The sequence below is a fragment of the Rhea pennata genome, chromosome 3 (assembly GCF_028389875.1).
Source record: "Rhea pennata isolate bPtePen1 chromosome 3, bPtePen1.pri, whole genome shotgun sequence".
NCBI lineage: Eukaryota > Metazoa > Chordata > Aves > Rheiformes > Rheidae > Rhea > Rhea pennata.
This window is the reverse complement of record NC_084665.1, coordinates 24,659,849-24,681,876: the sequence shown is the minus strand read 5'-3', so window position 1 is coordinate 24,681,876 and position 22,028 is coordinate 24,659,849. Positions and strand designations below refer to the sequence as shown.

The 22,028-nt window shown below is 35.7% G+C and overlaps 1 protein-coding gene across 1 annotated transcript in view; it reads right to left on the bottom strand.

Annotated features, from left to right (window-relative positions):
- Positions 1-22,028, bottom strand: part of USH2A (usherin) — a 397,775-nt gene that overhangs the window by 223,620 nt on the left and 152,127 nt on the right. Inside the window, exons 27-31 of the mRNA XM_062573566.1 lie at positions 20,887-21,090; positions 20,678-20,758; positions 18,149-18,334; positions 3,397-3,510; positions 715-876 (exon numbers count right to left, since the gene is read on the bottom strand). Of these exons, the coding sequence (XP_062429550.1) occupies positions 715-876; positions 3,397-3,510; positions 18,149-18,334; positions 20,678-20,758; positions 20,887-21,090 (747 nt within the window). The remainder of the gene's footprint in view (positions 1-714; positions 877-3,396; positions 3,511-18,148; positions 18,335-20,677; positions 20,759-20,886; positions 21,091-22,028) is intronic.

Here is a 22,028-nt window from a genome sequence, read left to right as displayed (position 1 = left end):
TATGTCATATCTCTTGTCTGCAACAGCTTATAGTTTACTTGCTTTGAGAGCTGGATGCTACCAGATCAAAAAAGTTACAAAAATTATTAAAAGATGACTCAGATCCTGTGAAACAGTAACACAAAAAAAGATTTAGAGACTCCATGGCAAAAAAGCAGGTGTACAATTATCTGTAAGACTCCCAACAGAGAGGAGTGCTACAAAAAATGCTCTGAAAAAAAATGAAACTGTCAGAGTTTGAAGTGTATACAGCCCATTTTTATTTTAGTTTTAATTGTTTTTCTCTGAAATGCTTTTATTGTAACAAGTAATACTTTGCCTTTAAAAAAGGCACTGGTCTGCTCACTTTTTACCAGAAATAATAGAGCTGCTCTTAAATAAGGACCCCCAGGGAGAATAAAAGTTAGCATGATGGGCTGTCACCCAGGTCCATGTGAGAGCAGAAGAATTACGTAATTTCAGCCTCAGCCAGGAAATATCTTGGAAGCCTGACACTGCAAGCCAAAGGACTAACCTCATCAATACTATCATGTTAACAGAGGGCTCAACCTCACAGCTCAGTCCAAACTTCCTAAATCTTCCCTATAGCCTCATTACTGGCTCACTCCACCTTCCACTGGAGTAACACAGTTGACTCTCTAAGCAGAGAAACTCTGGGAAACTCACAGCAACTATGAGATACTCATCCGACATGATGCCTAGCACAGAGCTCACCTTTTACAACATATTTGGTTCCATTCCCAGAATAAATTGGTAGTCCATTCACATATAAAGTATACTGTGTAATAATACCATTTGGTGTTTTTGGTGGATTCCAACTCATTAGCAGGAACGTGGGAAAGGATATTGCTGTGGGTGGCTGCACGTCTTCAGGGGCTGGAAAAAACAAACAAACAAACATATAATGCATGATATATATAATGGGCAGTAAAGGAGGAAGGGGAGGGAAGGAGTCTTAACCACATTCCTAAGACTCCATGAAAATAAATCAGAGGCAGCTCTAAAATCATTGTGAATCTGCTAGAGCAACATATAAGAACATTTTTGGCTTTTCACAAATAATACATAATTTTAGTGAACAACTACTACTACTACTGACTGCAAGACCAACATTTTGAGAACTCTTCTGTCACATGTGAGCCTTCCTAGCCAAACAGAATCTTCTGTGAAAGATAAGGATATATACTTTGCTCTTTAGGACAGTAACTGTGCTTGTATGTCTTAATCTTTCATGATTGATAACATTAAAAAAGGGAGGGGGGCATGATTTTAGTACAGCCTATTTTTAGTACAAGTTCATTTCTCTTTCTTGATGTTTTTTATTCCAAATTACAAAGTGATCACTTTTTTTTCTAATCATCAGTGCTGACACTATATTATGCACACATCCCTTATTTCAGACTTCTGTAATTCAACAGGTAATAATGTTTGTTTAGCATAGATTTTGTGTACATAATATACTGAAAGTTGGTAATGGATATAATGTAAAAGGCCAACTCTCTCACCTTTCCAGTGAGTTATATCTTAGAACCAAAGCAATCTCATCGAGTATTGCAAGGGGAGCAGAGCTTGGGCCTTATTCTGGAAGGAATATCTTGTAATATACAAGCTCTGTGTTAGCAATTTAAAACAATAACTAGCAGTGGCTGGTGATGTGAAAACAATATAAAGTAATGAATGTTTCAAGAGGGAAACTGGGATAGCTGCAGGGTGTGATATGGTGTCTATCTTACGTATCATCAATTCACCGTTACTAGGAGCGTGTAACAAGAGCATTCAAAAATAGAAACTCCGTACATTGACTTTTTGTTCAATTCTTCGGAGGAATAAAACATGTTCCCTATGGCTTTATTTGATCTTGGGGGGTGGGGAGGAAAACACAAACTCTTCCTTCCTAAACCTTCTTAATATGGCAGCACACACGGTGGGTATTTTTCTAAAACACATGTAGAACTCCTGCCTTAGCAAGTACATTTACTCAGCTTAGAAAATGAGATATAAACAATTTTTTTAAATTACTGTATTACACCAAAAAGACAAACACAGTACCATATTTCATGTTTCCATCACAGGGTCCATTACCTATCTGACTGTCAGAGGTTTTCATTGATAATGCCACCAGACAAACTAGGGGAGTTTATTTAGAACTTTCAACAGGCAGTAATTGGGTTTTGATTTGATTGGTGCTGGTCATAACTGTTAATGTGTTCACATCAAAATTATGTTCTAACAATATTAGATGGCAAACTCCATTGGGACAATTCCTTGCAGGCATATCTGCTTTGGTAACAGTTTTTTACTGTTATTATTAACAGTTCAACACTTGAGCATTATTTTGATCATTATGATTGTAATTCATGTAACCTCATGCTAAAATTTTATTTCTTTTATTGGTACTGTATTAGTATCTAAACTACAGGAGAAGATAAAGCAATGGAAAGCCTTGTTAAAAACGCAACACTATGAGAGTTACTAGACAGGACTGTGGGAGGGAGGGAATTTTGAAAACTGTATCACAGCATGAAAGATTAAATACTGTTCCATAAATATAAGTCAAAGTCTTCAGTACGTTACTGGTATAAATTTGGAATAACTGATGGTTTTGACTTGATTAACATGAATTTAGAACGGTGTGACTGGGAAAAGAATCCGGCTTGGACTTTATGTTTAACTGAGAATGGAGTCAGATACGCTGCAGATCTTGTGGGAACAGTTTCTTCAGTAACTGATGTGCATTACTTACCAAGTTACTCTCTAAATCCAAAACATATTTTCTCTTTCTTCCTACTTTAGATCTTAATGGAAGCTTAGAAAACACTAATTTACACTACAACCTTTAAGTCTGAGCACAACAAAACATAAAACAGCTTAGAAGAGAAGGGAAAATATGAACAGTGATTAATAAATAACTCAATTGGTATTTGGAGGTTTCATCACATTGAAATAATTGTTGCCTATTGCTGGTGTTTAGCAGCTAAAAGAAACCACGGAAATCAACCGTTTGATTCTCAATTTCATACTGAGCCATACAATCAATTCTTTTTAGTCAGACTGTCTCTAGATTTACTTCTGAGCCATAGTAAAATGAGGAAGCTTTCATTAATCTTTCAGATGCTTCATATTAATGACAAGGCTCTTGCATGAACAATGTAACAGCAATTAAAAAGCCCATTAATCTGCATTACAGCTATTAAAGATGCATGTCATTAAAGGGTATGGAGTTTGATTCATTTTCACACCCCCCCCAAAAAATGGAGCAATTATGGCCTGGCAATGCACTTTGTCATCAAATTAGGTTGGGGTTTTCCAGCAAATGGCTTTGCAGCATTTAGCTCTTCTCCTGTTTTATTATTCATGACTGAAATGTGGAAGTCAAGACCTTTGAAATTACTTTACCTTCTTGTGGAGTGGAGATGTTCAATGCATGCAAGCTCTCAGTACAGCCAGCCAAAGTGCAAGCAGTTAGGGTTACACCGTAGTTTGTGAAGGGATGCAAGCCCGTCAATATGCCTGCAACAGACAAAAGCAAGATGTTATAAATACACAGTGTTCAGATTTTTATACACATATACAAAGACAGAAGTAAAAATATTAAAATTTTTCATAACTTGCTTCCATTGTTATAAGTGCAAAAGAAAAAGAACTCAAGGTTTCACTTCCAGTGTTCTAGGACTTAAATTCTGAAAAACAAATTAAGAGTAAATGGCATTTTATTACATTCAGTATACTATTAATTCAGTTAAGTTCCTTTAGTTCTTCACTATAACGGACACCATTTCAAGATTGAGGTGCATGTCTTAATAATAACAGTCAGCTCAGGTTTTTTCTTAGTCCCTCCCTCATCAAATTAATTCTGATACACATTTTGTTTTTCCAAGGAATTTTCACTTTCTCCCAGGACAAAAATGTTTTAATGCTACCTCTGCACTGTTACCCCTATTCATTTTTAAGCTAAAATCTATTTCATGTATGAAACATTCCACTTGTGTTCCATTACTTTAGTGGCAGTGTATAAGACATATGTTTGCTATACTACCATGGTCACATAATTCAGATGACACAGTACTCAATGATTTACAAGAAAAAAAAGATTTGTAAGCTTGTGCTTTTTCAGGTCCTGCTGCTCTTACTGAAGAAAAGTTGCTAGATTCTCACAAATAGATTAGCTACATGTCATACCAGTTTGGTTTCAATCCCAGAGGAAAAGAAAAGATAAATAGTCATCCTGATACACTGTTCCTATCAAAAACAAAACAAAACAAAAAAACTCAAACTAACAAAAATACCTTAGGAATCAGACATCGCTCCTTATCATTTAAAAAATAAACAGTATTTCAAACTGAACAATATGGTAGGACTACATAGAAATTAAAGTATTTTCAGTAATTTTCAAAACCACCTAGCACTTCCTACTTCAAAGTAGGTCAGACAATAAAGCAATATGGAATGAAAATGCAGAAATAATTAATGTAAAAGAAGGTCAATTCATGTCAAGTTTCATTTTGAACCATATTCTCACCTCTACTATAATGGCATTTAGTAAAATCAATGGAGTGTTGCACTAAGAAAACATACAATTATTTTTGTGGTGCAACCTATTTTGCTTAGGAACTGTCCCATACTGGGATGTTTCAAAGCTGTATCTTTGCATAAACAGCTTTGGAAACACGAGTACCTCAGAGAACCATCATTTTTGGCCAAATCTCCCTTAGTACGATGAGAGTGCAAAGTCCTTCAGTATACAAACAGATAGAGAAAATCAGTCCATAGTATCAGTTTTTGAAAAATTACTGAATAGAATGCAACACACACTTAGCTTTAAGCAGAAAGTCTTTTCCCCTTTATGAGCCCTTCAAACCAACAAAAATGGTCTTGAGAATTTTATGCTGGAAGGTTACTAGTCATAGCATTATTATATCATTTTCCGAGTGGGACAATCACTTAAAGTAAATCCATACATTTTTCTACTCTGTTTTTCTAATAAGTGTGTTCACATGTAAATGAGGTTAACTTTCATTGAATTAGTAACGTTTGTGTCTTATCTTGTAATTTGTTCAAAATCTTGGAGGGCTGACATTGCAAAGATCTTTGAATTATCTGAGGTCAAGTTCTACTCTTACATGTGAAAAGTAATCAGAAGTGACAACAGTCACTATACTCTAGTTGTGCTAAAGTTAAAATGTTGATTAGAATCAGCTCTTTCTCGTTATGTTTTTGATTTTGCAAATTCTCTGTTAACAGTGGAAAGTTGTACTACCATCTTAAGCTAATGGAAATGCTACAAGGAGGAAAAAGAACGCTGTGTCAGTCATTACCCAAACAAACTTGCCGAAAATCTTTTCCCAACGAAAGGCAAATATTTTTAAGAGTATTTAATACGCATAAAATAGAAAATAATGATATTTCAAAGTGTTAGTATCCCTGTAAAGCAGGAATACTGGATTCTACAGTAATTACACTCCTTATCACAGAAACCTCCTCATTGCTGAACAAACAAACTTTTTTTTGCCTTAAGACTTAGTACAGACAAAACACTTATTTCAAGATCATAAAGAGTTAAACATGAGAAAACATAAAAGGTACTGTATGAATTACCTTCAGCAAATAGACGCATGCAGAAACCAAATCCTTTAACTGTGACATTTTCAAGTTCTAGGTTAAGAGAAGCATGGTGAAGTATAAATGCTATATCCCTATTCACTCCTTTGTGCTTCAGTATGCAATTTAGTTTTATTTGTACATTTAGCACTTGTAGCATTCTTTTCTTATGAAGCAGTGAATTAATGCTCTTTGCCTTTTCTGATGGAAGACATTCTGCAGGGTCACAAGTGGCTTCAGGCATTGAGAGCCATGGTAGCACATATGCAGAAAGCTGCCCATAGCAGTAGAAGGTTTGAGATGGGCTCTTTAGCTGTGCTTTTTACTTTTGACAAAGTAGAAAGATTTTACATGATGCATCTGCAATGCAACAGGTTTTACATCATGTTATCCAGCAGGTTCGTGAAGAACAGTGAGAATTTGAAGGAAAAAAAAATCCTTTGAAAAATCAGGTATCTGTTACTTAAAAAAAAATGTATTCAGTAAAGGCAGCAACTGAGAAAATATTTTGTTTATCTCATAATTAACATATTTCTTTCACACACACATACTCTGCACTATGTTCTCTCAACAAAGAAACAGATGTGCTGCATAGGTAGGCAATAGAAAGTGCACAGGTTTTATTTACATACTTCAGCAAACTACTTTTTTCTCAGCTGCCAACCTATCTGTTTGGCCAGCATCCACTGTAATCTGTTCTCCTTCATTATGTTAATCTGTGGGCGGAAAGATTTCTGTCATCTTCAAATCGCTTGTACAGCAATGGTAAACACCTTGGCCTGTCTGTAATTGGACAGGTGTCTGCATTGGTGTCACCCGGCTTTTAATTCAATTAAAGAACTGGCTGCTCTGCTCTCATTACCCACTCATTTCCTCTGCACTTTTAGTCAGTCAGTGAAATTTACACTCGGTGCCTGACTATTGTAGAGTACAAAGTCAGCAGTCCCATAGCAGAGATCATCACTAATATACGTGCATTAATTTATAGCACAGCAAAATAAATTTTGTGATAAAAAATAGCCCTATGATCCAATGAAGATAGTCGATGGCTTTATAAAAACTTTTCCTTACTTTTCAATTTGTGCACTCTCAGATTGGCATCTCTTGTCTATACCCAATAACTGATGACCCCATAGGAGTCCATAAGGCTTTCCAAGAAAGGATGCTAACAAAGCAAAATTTGGCCACAGCCACACATGCATCTACTCCACTAAAGTTAACAGGCAAGAGGTAGATAAATTGTCAGTTCGATCAGGAGATAGAAATAGAGGGACCCAGAATAGGGTCAGCCACCCATATTTGGGATACCAGTCCCATTCATTCAGTATGCCACTACAGAGTAGCTGAATCCACCTAGACTTAAAATTTACATCATAGACTACGTTCCAAGTCTTAAAATCTGCATGGGGAATCAGAGACTGTAAATCATTCTAACACACCACTCCTATCTGCCCACTTAAAGAACCTTTGGAAATAAATTTAAGTTCTAACACAGACATTTTGACACAGTGACCCCATGAAACTGAATAATGTCATTTGTTAAATATGAATGTAAAGTTAACAGTCTAAAAGAGTGATCTGGAATCACACCTAGAACATTAAACCCACTTTATATGCAAAACTAGTATTTAATTTTCTATATTTTATTTAAATGATCTTTAGGTATTTGTAATATTTAAAGTTAAGTTTCAGAGTTGTTTCCAAGTGAAAACACTAGGTTCATCCCTCTGGATAAGGGATAAAAATATTGGCATGGACAGTAGAAAAGGGTCAGCAATGACTGATGGTAAAATGGACAAGTTGACTAGGTAGAGCTAGTTGCATCTGTATATCCACTCCATTCATCATTCTAATGCATAAAGTATAAAAGATGACAAAATATCCAGATTTCCATTCATTTCTCCATAAAACAAGCATCGTTTTCTTCAGTATATCTAAAAGATAGGTCTCATATCTCTGGATAATTCAGCCAGAGTCTACATAACATTCTGGTAGATTTTTGGTGGAAAAGCAGTATTTCTCATCAAGGAAAAAATTGTTTTACCACTAATGCATGAGGGTTAATATACTCTTCACAAACATTATTAAGTGGATTCCAAGGCAATGATACTTACTAATTTAGTAATTTCCTTATCTAAAGGAATTTTGTGAAAGTAGTTGCTTCTCTGTTCCAATCCGTTATCCTTTTTTTTCAGAAAATTGTTTCAAAGCACCATCAGGTCTCCAGAGATGAAAACATACACTTGCTTATAATAACTTATATAGCTTTTACTCTGCATAATGGATTGGTCAAACAAATATAGATTGAGGTGAATTTTTAAAACACATTTATTAAAGGAGCCTTCCCATAAAAACAAAACAAAATCCACTCACCTGTACACACAATTCATGTGAAAAGCTATTTATTTTTATTGCTGCAACACAAATACTAATATTCTTTTCTTACTCAGTTAGGATGGTGGAAGAATAGAATTTTGAAAGGTTAAACCATTTTTTTTTAAAAAAAAAAGGTAAATTTAGCATAATTTTAATCATAATTAGGCACTTCTTTCACATGCAGCCTGAAAATTCAACCCCACCAGGATTACTATTGAAAGTTAAGATTCCCAAAGCCAGCCGCAGAGCTTAACCATAGAAGTGCTATTTGTTTCAGGAGCTCAGTGTACTTTTCACAAAGGGACTTGAAGGATTATTTCTTTGCTAGATTTTTTTCTCTGTTTCCTCTCTATTTCTCTACCTTTTAAGGACCTATTTTGCAGTAAACATGTTGCAACGCTTGACATAATAGATGTGTCTTAATTCTTGCCTAAGCGGTTTTAAAAAATTACTAAATCCTCCCTCCTCAAACTTTAAGACTGCATTTAGCCAACTTGAATGCCTGAGGTCATACAGCATCTGTCTAACAGAGTCACTTGTGTGTCGAGATGCATCATTGCCACACTACATTTAATCACAGTCCACTGACCAGAAAAGGAAGTTCTCAACTATGTTTTTTTGACAGATTGTAGCAAAAACTGTTTAAGTATATGCGTCTTCTACATATTCCTCTCTGGACTGAAAGGCTGTGCATATCAATCTGCCACATACATCTGCATTCTTAAAGCATCTTCTACCACACACATAGTATGAGTCATAAAATTTTGAAGAATTACTGAACAACAGGGCACCTGTTCTAATTCTTTAACTTGTAAGAACAAAAAAGCTTACTTTGGTTACTGGATCTCTCTGGCTGGGAAAACTTCTTTCCCCACAGAAAAATTTCATAAGCAACCATACACCAGTCCCACTGGCCTTGAAGGCGCAGTTCATGTCACAGTACTCCAAGAAAGGCTGTTGCATTTCCTATAACACAGAACAGTTCTCTGGCTGCTTTAAGTTGCAGAATATCTAATACCTTAGCCTAACAGTCCTCTTTTGCACCAAGAGTTACTTAACCACAGAAAGTAATGGCTCCGTAACATAAATCACTCTGTGATTCTTGATCCTTCCAGGTAACAACTAACTGTCTGTGTTACCTGCAGTATGATATACTTAAGAAGTTTACAGAGAGGGAAAGAAAGAGAAAGAGAAGAGAAACTTTTTTGCAATCTGATTGTATCTATAAAAAACATATTAATAATCCTTTCCTTCCTAACATACATTAAGAATTTGGTTTCTTTTTTATTAATAAAAATACGGATATGTAGCTAACAGTTGATGCAATTTTGATAAAATTTTTATGTTTATTTAATCAGCGAATTTGCATTTCATATGAATAAATTCATACAATAGCATTGGATTGTAAACAAGATTCACTTAGGTCTAAACTCAATCAAGTCAGAGCCCTAAAATTACAAAATATTAATAATCATTTATGTTTTTAAATGCATACATTGTAAAACGTGCTCACAAAGTCTACTAACTGAAAGGAGATAAGAACCTACGCTCTGTCACTCTGATTTAGAGTCATTAGGAGCTCAAACATCAGTTGGCAATTACAGAAACCTAACAGGCACAGGCAGATCTATAGGCTACCCTATATTACAGTAGCTGCAGCAGTCAAACAGAGATCTGAGCGGAGGCTCAGGTGTAGGGCATACTGCTTCAGCTTCTTCCACTCAGAGAGGTGTACGAACCCACACATGGGTGAGACACACAGACTGACCAAATCTGCAGTAAATTGCACAGGGACAAAACAGGCCCAGAGTGAGAATCACCTGCCTACTCATTACAAGAGCCTTCTTATATAATACACATTGGTGTTAGCAGGATATATACACCATTCCAAATCCCGTAGCCTGTGGTTTGGCACCACAAAGTAACACTAGAGCATGCCATCGTTCTTCCTGTTATAGGAAATTTTTATACATTTTCTGTCATGTATTAGCATTTCAGACCAAAGGTTACTTCTACGAAATGATGATACAGAGAAAGACTTAAGTTGAAAGTGATAACCATTCTTGTATTTAAATGTGGCTCAAGCAACTGTTGAAGCAACAACTTCAGAACATCAGCTTGTGAAAGTAATAATTTTAATATGAAGTTCCAGCTTTTATAATTTTAAATATAATTTCAGATTTTAGTTACAAATAGATATAATTTAAATACTCAAGATCTGGCTAGTACTTTGCATTTATATCTTCATAAAATGCTTTAGAACATTAGAAATTTATCACAACTCAAAATACAGATTCAACAGCTCTCTTACCCCTCTGGCCTTAGGCCCTACATGTATTAATCACGTTGTAAACTCTTTTCAGCACATTTACACAAATTTCATTAACTGCAGCATAAGAGCGTTTTGAGTGCAAAACCCTTGGGTAAATAAAGAGCTCCGAAGTATTCTGAAACACATGAACTCTGCTTGTTGCCTTGCTTTCACCTGATGATCGCTGGACCCTTGCTAGGACTCACTACTGTCACCCTGCTCCAGGGCTGGGCGGCTGCACCGTGCCCAGCCCGTACCCAGCGCGACCACTGTCCCCAGACCCCGACCCCCCTCAATGGGGCTAGGGCAGGGGCACGGGGATATATTATGTTGCGAATTATGCCACTGGGATTTATAGATGCGGCCAATACTGTCTGCTTGCGCGGGGCCCTGGCACAACCCTCCCTCCTCTTTTCGATTAGGCAGAGGATCTCACTGGTTCTCCGAATACAGAAATTTGCCATTCTAACAGTGAGTTTTCCTTTACTCTGCAGCCCCAGAAGGCAAGCCCAGGCCTATCAGTCACAGACAGCAGGCTTAATTTTCTCTTCTGAGAGTAGCCCTAGTTAGAGTACCTTCAAAGCTGAGGCATTTCCTAACCACTTTGATTAACCATATTAAATCATTAAATTAACTTTTCCTGAGATATTCATCTGCAGAGCATAAAAGACTAAAAGGTGAAAAGTAATTATAAATACATGTCAAGGGAAGGATGGAGCAGTGATCGCGGACATGTGGAAGGAAAACTACTGACAACAATTTTCGCATTATCACATGTGTAGTCACATCATCAACACCTGGTTACTTCAGTAATGGCATAGGCAGGATGAAGTACAATAACCATATTAAATTTCCTAAAAGTCTTTTAGGAATACCAAATACTTGTAAATTCTTTTGTAGACTATTTTAGTTAAATATTAATTGCAGCTTTCACTAGTTTTCTTCAGTGCCTGTAACTGGGAGCTGCTAAAATTTAGGTACATGTGGATCTCCTGAATTCTCTGATGAGATTGATTTGAATTATAAAATATTATCATAAGTGTTTCATAATAGAAGTATTTTTGCTCAGACAGGCAAATGCAAAAGCTTGCTTTTATCTGAATGCTGGGTCTAAGCAAGGATCCCTTTGTTAAAACAAAAACTACAGCACTACACAGAGGACTGATTCAAGTACCCTAGGTCAAGAAGGGTGCAAAGAGCAGCTTAGTGAAGATATTTCTCATCAGATATTTTCTGTGTCACACTATGAAGGGTTTTTGTGCATTTTGAGCACTAATTAATACGGATGAGACATGATCACCTTTCTAGATTAATCTTCTGATAGTTAAACTTACTAAGACACGTTAAACAAGCTTTAAGGCTGAACAATAACCTCTCACCATTTTGAAAGCAACCTTTATTGCCTAAGCACAGAAGGCAGCTTGCAGCCAGCCATATCAGAAATGGTATCAGCTACTGAAACAAAGGATCATTCCACAGGACATATGTAAAGGAAGATTAAATTACCGGAGAAATTAGGAGCCCCGAGGTCTAAGATGCATGGACTACAAAGGAAAGGAGAAGCCACCAACAGAGCAGACTGAAATAGCGTGTCTTTCATTTGTTTAAATACTGATTCTAATTTATTTTCTAAATTTTTATGGCAGTGTAATAATGACATTTGGAATATACTGGAATGCAGAGTAATAAAATCTAGCTTTTAGGGAAGAAAACTTTTTGTTATAATGACCCTGGGCTTCCCTTATTTTTGTGCTCAGTATGACTTACTCCAAATATATCAATGTTATGACATGTTTTTTGCAGAAAGGGAAGATGAGCTAGTGTAGTATCCCATGGACCTCAAAAATTTACACACTAATTTGAGTCATCGTGGAATGCAGACCCTGAACAGCACACGGGGGGGGAAAAAAAAGAAAGAAAGAAAAACACTGCCTTATCTATTAAGTTGGCATCATGAGAACTACCTGGTTCAACAGCCAGACTGATCACCCTTATTTCAAGGATTTTATCCTACTGAATATTCCTCCTGAGATGAAAGTTAAGAAATCATTTGAGATTTTGAAGATGACAAGGGTCAGATTTTGAAAGATTTTTGTTTCTGAGGAGTCAAGAACAAGCATTTGGGACTGTGGGATTATGCTCAATTAAAGACCTGCTGTACCTTAAATATTTATTTTACTGCTTTAAAAATTTAGCTACTTTACCTTGATAAACGTGCAACAAGTTCTTTTGAATTCAAGACACACAAGACAGGCTTCTGGGGAATGGGTGATGCTTCTAATACTTTTTTTTTAGCGTGCTCCAGTTATGACTTAGGACCTTACTGCACAGAACAGATCATGGCAATCGTTCAAAAGAATTTATAGTCTAAGCATAAAACAACACACAACAGATGGATATAAAAAGGCATGAGGAAAAAATAAGATAAAGGGGAATGTCAGTGCCCTTAAATAAATTTGCTAGCAGCAGCTTAAGTGTAGTCTAGGCTAACAGGGAAGGAAAATTTTAAGGAGGGAATGGAAAGATACCTATGATTTAACTTCAAAGCATAGCTAGCAGCATTTCCCCCACATGCGAAAGTCAGTGTGGAGGCAAGCATAGAAATGAATATTAAGAAAAACACCTAACAACTGGTCACGACAATGAGCTGCATAAGAGTCTGACAGACTGTGGAAGGGCTTGAAAATGATCTGATACTGAAGAACTAGACTGAAGACATAAAAGGTATTGCGCAGGAAAATTACCCTAAGCTCCAAAACAGTAAGTCTGGAGATGTGAAACCCTGGACTCAAAATAAGGTTTCTACATTTAATAAAAGAAAAGAAAAAAAAGAGAGAAAAGGTGAGGTGAGGAAAAAAGAAAAGAAGAGAAAAGAAAAAAAGAAGAGAAGGGAAGAGAAGAAGAGAAGGGAAGAGAAGAAGAGAAGGGAAGAGAAGGGAGAGAAAAAGAGAAGAGAAGAGAACACTTGAGGGAAATGAAGTTGGGCAGTATCATGGCATTATTATGAAGCAACAAACAGGCCGCACTCCATTCAAATGCCCTGAAGCATTGCTCACTCTGTTGGGTGACTCATGGTCACCAGGTCACTGATGGAACAGGTAAATATTGGCTAAGCCACAAGAACATAGTTGCTAGCCAGAAAACAGGTTAAAAAACCTAATAGATCTACACATAAACCTAATACTTGAAAATTTCGGACTGCTTGATTTAAGCAGAACCTGAGCTTGGAGTCTTTGGAATGTAAGTTTAAAAACTAAAGCAAGAACTCTGAAGACCACAAGTGTTTAACTGCCACACTAATATTGCTAGTGCTTCCTAATAGAGCTGCTTCATCAGCAATCCCACTGGAAGGTGTAGTGCTTTCCTCTCTCCTGTTGAATTAGCTAGCCTAGCTGTTTGGGCTATTTTAGTACCTTCTTGTAGAATTCAACAAAGGAATTTCTAAAGGAGCAGTCCCTAAAGAGAAAGTAGGGAGAAACGTCCCTTTAAGCAATCTCAGAGGCAAACCAAGCAAAACCAGCATCTCATAGTCAGGTTCTGTGTGTGTATTTGTTAAATTTGGATTAACTGGGAAAGATAATTCAGGAGAGAAAGACAAACCTGTTCTTGGGAGCTAACATATTGGATTCTGTCTCCTGAAACAGAGCAAGGAGCCTATACTGTAAAATAAGTTCATCTGTGATGAAGAAAGGCTATTCAATTGCATTTAAACTTACTTGAGATATATTGTTAAGAAAATGTTCATTTATTTTCAGAAAATCAAACCCAGGATTTCAGGATTACCTGAAAATGGAGATTCCAAATACAAAAACAAGACAGAATTTTTCCAAAGTCATTTTTTTTCAAAATATAAGATTCAAATGACTAAGTTTGAAGTTACTTCTGAAATCTCCCCAAAATATCAAGAGCTTTTCGATCTATCATTTTGTCTGTGCTTTGCTTTGATATTTGGAGGTAAAGGTTGTTTGAGGTTGACTTGTTTGTTTTTTTAACCTAAGTGAGAGCAATCTTTCCATTCAGTTTCAGTAAGCATAAGCTTAGGGATATCTGAAGAAAGCTATGTTGAGTGTTCATCATCACGAGCACCTCCATCAGTGCCAAATATTAAAGTACTGATTACAGTCTGAAGGCATTAAAATCAAGCCAGAATAGGGAAAATTCACGTTAAGAATATTTGAAAGGTTTTGGTTCTCTAGAAGTTACAAAGATTGATTTCTTTAAATGTATGATGACTTCCATGCCAAGAAATATAAGATTATGATTTAACTTCAAAGTTTCTCAATGCAGCACTTTCTCTTTGAGTTCCAACAGGAGGCTGCCTTAACTACAAAAGGGGAGACAACTCCATCTGATTAAGATGGAGAGGAAGGTCTCTCAAGTGCTTTCACTTATTTTGTCCCTTGTGAGTAAATATGTTGTGTTTTAGTTAAATTAGGCATTTAATTACAGATCCACTCCTAGCCTTTCTGCAAGGCTTTATGGACCATAGGCCATTAGAGCTAGTGAAGGGCTAATCAAACTGGCCTGACTCCATCAGCTGTACTTCAAATATTGTTTAAGGGTGTTTACAGTTACAGGATTAATGGCCTCTTCCTGTTAACAAACTAGGAGGAAAAATAATTCTCTGCAGTAACGCAAAGTTTTAAACATTTAGTCACATTTCTTATCTACTTACACTACAGAATATTCCTATAATGCAATACAACATTTAAGCATCACTTCAGAGATTTCAGCCACCAGATAATGTAATCATATTATAACATTTCCCATTCTGATCAGTCTCACATCTCGATGAACTTGTTCTACGACTTGTATACTTTTTCAACAGGCTTATTCTCCAATAGACTATAGTATAAGTGCAAGGGTAGTAATTGTCTGTTTTGACAAAATGACTTTGCAGCTCCTATTGTATTGCTAACACTCATTTAAATACCATCAAAATTAGTTAGGAGGCTTAATGGTCTACTTCTGGTCCCAAATATAATGCTCGTTCAAATACTATTAAATAAACCCTGAACTTTCTCAAAATTGATTTGAAACAAAAGTGAAATTGATAAGCAGTAGTATAATTACCCACGACAAATGGAGCACAATTAATAGGAGAATAAATAGGGAAAATTAAGTAGAATTATTTCCATTTCTAACAATCTAGTCATCATTGGTGTTCAATTTTTGCTTTTAATTTTCTTTTAAGATCACATAAGAGTCACTGCACTCATGGATTAAACACAAATATTTGCAGATAAAGTAAATTTTATATAGCCACAGCATGTGCCATATCTTGATACAGTGAAGTTTTCATTGATGGTTATGTATCGTCTCTTATTCACAGTATTACTAGCAGCAAATTGCAATTGTCGCATTTATACTATAAGAGGGAAAAAAAAAAAAAAAAAAAAACTCTTTACTGTCCTCCCACCCCATATGGGAACACAGTTGCTTTTCAGCGAATGTCCAAACACGTGTGACAGCACATTAACCTGCCTAGTGTGCTTAGGTACACAGGTTCTCAGACACTGCACTGGGTATCGTTTTCCTAGCCCTCAGATTGCATTTAAATAAACATCTGCTCACCTTTTACCCATTGCAAATCTGCTCATGAAGGCAACCTCTGACTGCCTTCAAAAATCAGTATTGATTTATCACTTGAGGTTTCTTCACTTTTCCATAACAACTCATACACATTTGTGGGGAATAATAATTCCCCCCAGTGCCCACAGATGAGTCCATCCATGTAGGTTGTACTGAAATCTACATGCTGAAGGTGAAATCATTTCAAGATTAGTAACTTAACAGAAACACCTTTCATTTGGCTTAGCTCCGACCTCAGCATAATGACCTGAATTATATATTTCATGTAATGCAGAAATTGGGAAAAACACAAACAAACTATTGCTGTAGAAGAGAAGCTGTAGAAGCTGTAAAATAACAAAAGGAGCACTATTTCCACACATGCAAAACGGAATTGGAAAAAACTTATTGCCATAGCATATTTCAGGTGGAAGAAGCATAGAGGAATTAAAAAAGGAAAGACAACTCCACCACAGGCCATTAAGTATGATAGTCCACACGCAACTTCCAGCTCAGGAATTCCATAAACTATTGACTGAAGTTGTATTAAAAGAAAGGCTTATTCTACACCTAGCACATTTCTTATATTTTCTTCCTAAACATCTCCAGTTTGACATTGTCAGAGAGAAAAATGCTTGAAACAGTCCCTTGGCTAAAACTAATATAATCATTATTAAGTTCTCAGAGTCATTTTATTTTGCAGCATTCAGCAGCTACCTGCTGTAACAGACTAAACTGGGATTCACTTACTATTTCCTGTTAATGTAAAGAGATGTCATATTTTTCTGCATCCCCAAAGCTACGTGCAAATACCTCTTACTTGTCCAGCCTGGTGTAGATTTTTTCATAGCCCTCACACACAGTCATGGCATGAAACCAATAAAAATTAAAGTTTTGATTCTGGACATCAGCTGTGAATAAGCTATCTAATTCATATGCTTCTAATATGGTCTTTAATTTCTACTAATACAATTTGTATTGCTCTACAGCATAGATAAAAGAGTATTCAATCAAGGAGTTCATCAAAGCAATCACAGTAATAACAGAAAGCTTACGCAGATTTGGTACACTAAGTGCATTTCTCAGAAATATACAAGAGATCTCAAATTCGAGAAAATGTTTTCTCTTAAAAATGCACACATGCATTATGGCACAGAAACAACATAAAACACAGATATTTGTGCAAAAACACTAAGCACGTATTAATAGGCTTTTGTAAGACAGCGGTAATATATTGCCTGAGGGTAAAGGCACATTCCGAGATTGTTATATTGCCCGAAGGTGAGCCAAACCAAGCCATTAGCCTTGAGTATTATGTCATTAGCATTTTTTAAATTAAGATGAATTATAATTAAATTTGGGGAGTACATAAACAGATTTATTGATTGCATTTTGATACAATAAGGTTTTTTTGTTTTGTTTTGTTTTGTTTTTTTTTTACTATCGTCCCCTTTAGTCATCACATTACATAATTCAGACTGTTGTCCCACGGCAACTGTGTAGTAGCAAGAACAGGGAGTCTATTGACAGAGAGCAGAAGGCGAGATGAAAACCATCTTGCCAGGAAAAAAAATCCCAAGATGTTCTCTACATAGCAGAAGATCCTAGAACTTCTTCCTGAAAACGTTCACCTCCTACAACTAAAAGGTTGCAGACTCCAGAAAATATTTCCCAGTTTCAGTGGTTCCTACAGCTTCTATTCACAACCCATAGCTCATCAGTGACAATGCCCAACTCCCCAAGACCCTAAAGTTCTTCTTTCAGTAGTAACTTACTTTCACATTCCAGTGTTATCGAGCAAAGCATTTGCTTAACATAAATGAATACTAGTTCCTACTTAAATCAGTCAGGTTTATATTTTTAAAGTTAGTGAAGTGTGTTGGTACATCATGTCAAATAGCATCTTACAGGACTCAGCTTCAGAGTTCACTTAGGTGAACTGGATGTAAAGACGACGAGAAAGAAAAATCACTTATGCAAGGCAAAAAACAAACAAACAACTCCTTTCTCCCCCAATTTCCTCAATAGATTGGAAAAAAAATGTTTAAATAAAACTACTTTTTAGTGTTTGAGTTTTATCTTAACTTCCAGTATATTTTGAAGTCACTGTTGAGGTATGTATGCAGACTGACCGACTTCAAATACTTCCACCCAAATATTATATATGCTGTGTATACACACAAACAGAAAAGCTCCATACAACTCTAGTAATACTTTTATAGGTCAACAAACGAGGTATAAGCATCTCATTTTATTAGACGTGCCAAAAAAATGGTACTCAACAACACTTACCTGTGAGCATACCAGTGTCAGCAAGTTCAGCACTAGTGATGGGTACATTGGGACCGTCCTCTTCATATGCTTTCAAAATGTACTTCTCAATTACACCTATGACCCCAGCAGGTTTGTCCCAGGTGACCTCAATGCTGTAACCATTTATACTGTGAACTCCTGAGGGAGTTGGCACATTTTGTGGAACTGTGGAAGGATAAAATAGAGAAAATGGCAGTTCTGAGGAGACTATTGCCCCTATTCTTCACTTTTAATGGCTGCAGTAAATCAGACTCAACCATTAGCATAAATACAATTTATTAGAGTTGTAACTTTTCAGCATTGATTTAATATGACTGCACATCTTGAGCTATTCAGTTTAAGCTATATTTCAAAACCATCAAAACTCCATCTTCATAACATTCTTGTCTTGTTGAGGCTTTCCAAAAACATTTAATGTATCAAACATATCTAAGCATCATTCATAAAAAGGGGAGGTGGATTGTATGTGGCTAACAAGTTCAGGCATTATAACGATGCAACTGAATGAAACAAGACAGTATTGCAACATAGAAAGGTTTGACACTTATCTTTTGGATATCTCAGCCACAAAAATGTTACAAATATGAAACATTTGTAAAAAAATGTGAATTTTCATTTACAAAACTCAAGGGCTTAAAATTTTAAGTATGCTTGTTTATTTTCATATTTCTACAATGCAACACAACTGTCTCAGGGCAAAATAGAGACTTGTAAGGCCTTTTTGCAAAATCCTTTATTTCTTCATTTCATATTACAGAAAATGGAAAACGAAGATGTTTAAAAGACCTAGAAAGCCAAGCTCATATATGCATACAGTTGCTAATAAAAAGAATCATCCCATTTCCCATAACCTTTTATTAGATATTGCTATACCAAGTAAAGGTCTGGTCAGTAACAGCTTCATCATAGATGACTGCACAAGGGATGCATAGAAAAGGCCCAAGGAACATTATGGCAGAATGATGGATGATGAGTTTGCTGTAAATGCATGCCGACTCCTGAGCCCTGCTGATGAAGATCACTTGCTTTTCTCACCATCAGGTAACTTTCTTTTTTTTTTTTTTTTTTTTTTTTTTTTGTAATTTTATTATTTAACTTCATTAAATGTAAATGCAACCTCATTTCTTGTAAGAGTACCAGAATGCAATGTGAAAGTTGTGATTCTTCTGAAAAGTAAGATTGTGATACTCAAGGAAGGCTTCAGTTACTACAGTAATATATTGATTTTATTAGTTTTGAAGTGTAGCACAGAGCAAGGTATGGCATGCTATAGCAGATGGTCTTCTCATAAGGGACACAACAAAACCAGCTCAAAAATAATTAAATAGTGCAATTATTTGCCAACCCTTGGGAGTATGTAGCTGTTCAGTGCTGTGGTCAGCTTGCAAATATAAATTTATGGTAGAACTTACTGTGGTCAAATAGTTGATATGAAAATATGTATATATTTGCTCTCTTCTGGGTGGTATACAACATAGCAACACTAAGGTGTGTAAGAATACATTTGCAAGTCAAATATTTACAGGTGTTGTCTTTTTAAGGGCAATTATGGAAACTTTTTTTAAAATGACATATAATTGGAAAGATCATACACTGAATACTTTGCATCAGACTATCTCTCTGCATTGATGGAATGCAATTAAGGTTCAATTTACAGAAGAGGAAAAGTTGCATAAATAAAATGTGCAGAATTGTAAATCTTCAAAAACTTGCTGGCTCAACAAGGTTTGTAAAAAAACTGAACGAAGAAGAAATGTCCTTTAATTTTGCTTCATAAGATTTATGGGAAAGTTGATCTTTAAGGCTCAGCAGGTATTATGCTCCTATTTTGAAACACTCCACACAAGTCACATTCTGCTTTCCTTGTAAGTATTATCTTATTTTCACACATAGTCTATGGGCTATGTTTAAAAAGAACAGCCTCTCCACCTTTCTCCTCTATCATTCAGCAGCACTGAGTGGCATACCCATGTGCAGGCATGGAAAGAAAAATTTGCATTAAACTCTCTTCCGACTACCAGCTACATTGACTCTCATCTTCCATAGCTTGCTCCTGCTATTGCAGTCTCTCCTTTCTCACACTTGATTTTGTATCACTTCAAGTTATACACAGGAAAATATATATATATATATATATATATAAAATACTCAGATTTACTTATTCTAGCAGACTCATAAAATACGATTAGGTGTTTAGATGTGCATGTATCAACATACCTAGATGTGCAAATTTTCTGCTCAGATCACACAGCTCAATTTTGCTCTTGTGCAGTTACAAAATATATTTGGAAACTGGCTTTGAATTATGTGTGGAAAACATTTACCTGAACATTTTATAACTGAAATAAGATATTAACATGTTACCTATCCAAAGCATCGAGCATTTCTCTGCCCCTTAAAAATACAACCCCACTTATACTACTCAAAAGTGTCATGTGGGATTTTCTCCAACTTCACGTTAGATAGCTCATAACAAACTGGAATAAATAAGCTTTAAACTATGTTTACCTGATTCTCTTGTACGAACACGGGTCCATGCACTAGATACTGATCCGCCTTCATTTGAGGCGACCACCCTATAAAGGTATTCTTCAAAGACCACAGAGAAAGATAAAAGAGGAGAAAAAAGCATAAAGAAAATGAGACGCCAAACATGGTAACACATTAATACAGAATGAAATAAAAAGTTGTATTTTGTTAAAGAACCAATGTATTACCTGTAAATGGTTGCAGACCATTCTCATAAACACTCTGCTCTTTTCCTCGGTATACTAGGATGGAGTCATTTCCCCTGCAGTTAACAGCACTGTCAGTTGATAGGCATCCGTCCAGATTGACTCTGACAGCACTGCTGGACACAGATGCCAAGTTAACGACAGCACCTCGTGTAAATTTAACATCCTTCATGCAACCACCGAAACCTAGCAAACAGTAAGGGATTAGTATCACATAAAGAGCTTCAGTCATTAATTAAGAATCATTTTGTCCCTTTCAAGTCTATATTTTCAGCATTAAAGACTGCAATGTGCAAATGTTAACCTCCAACATGAAAACTTTCTCCTCCTATTTTACACTAAGCTAGTAGATATTCCTGGCATTCTAATGTTGATTTGATGCCTTACTGAACCACACTTTCATTATTACCAATTCCATCCCATGAGGAAAGATCTTTGCTTCATCTTCTGTCTCTGCTTTTAAAATTATTACTATAAAAGTGATTCTGAATTTGGAAATCATTTTTCTGTACTTTATCACTTGTTAATATTTTGTTATTATGCAATTTTTTTTCAAATTGAGAAAAATATATATATTGAATATATAGAGACTATATAGAAGAAAGAGGCAGATTAGATTATCCTAATGCGAATATATCTGGTATATTGTTTGCAAACATATTCTAGAAATATAACCCCAAACTATTCATTTACAGGAGAAAAAAAAACGGTAACTTCATTTTGTTTGTGTGTATGTGTGTGTGTAATGTTACTATCAACATATCAGACATGTTAAATTTAATTATTTGCAATAGAAACATTAAAAAATTTTAGGTTGAAGTTGTTCAAATTTCTATATAACTTTCTAAGATTTCAATTAAAAAGAAATTACTAAACTGATAGAAAATTGATAGAATTAGTTCTCAGATCTGAGTAAAGTTCAGTGATCAGTGGCTGATATAAAACCAAGCATTAACCAAATTGAAGACTTCAATCCATCCAAGAATTTGTAAATTGAATTAATTTGTAAATTAAAAATCAGTCTCTTAGAGATCAATATTCTTTTTTAACTTTGTGAAGGTATCATATATACATCTAAGGTATTTTTACTGCCTTTATTATTACAAGATGGCAGCTCAGACCAA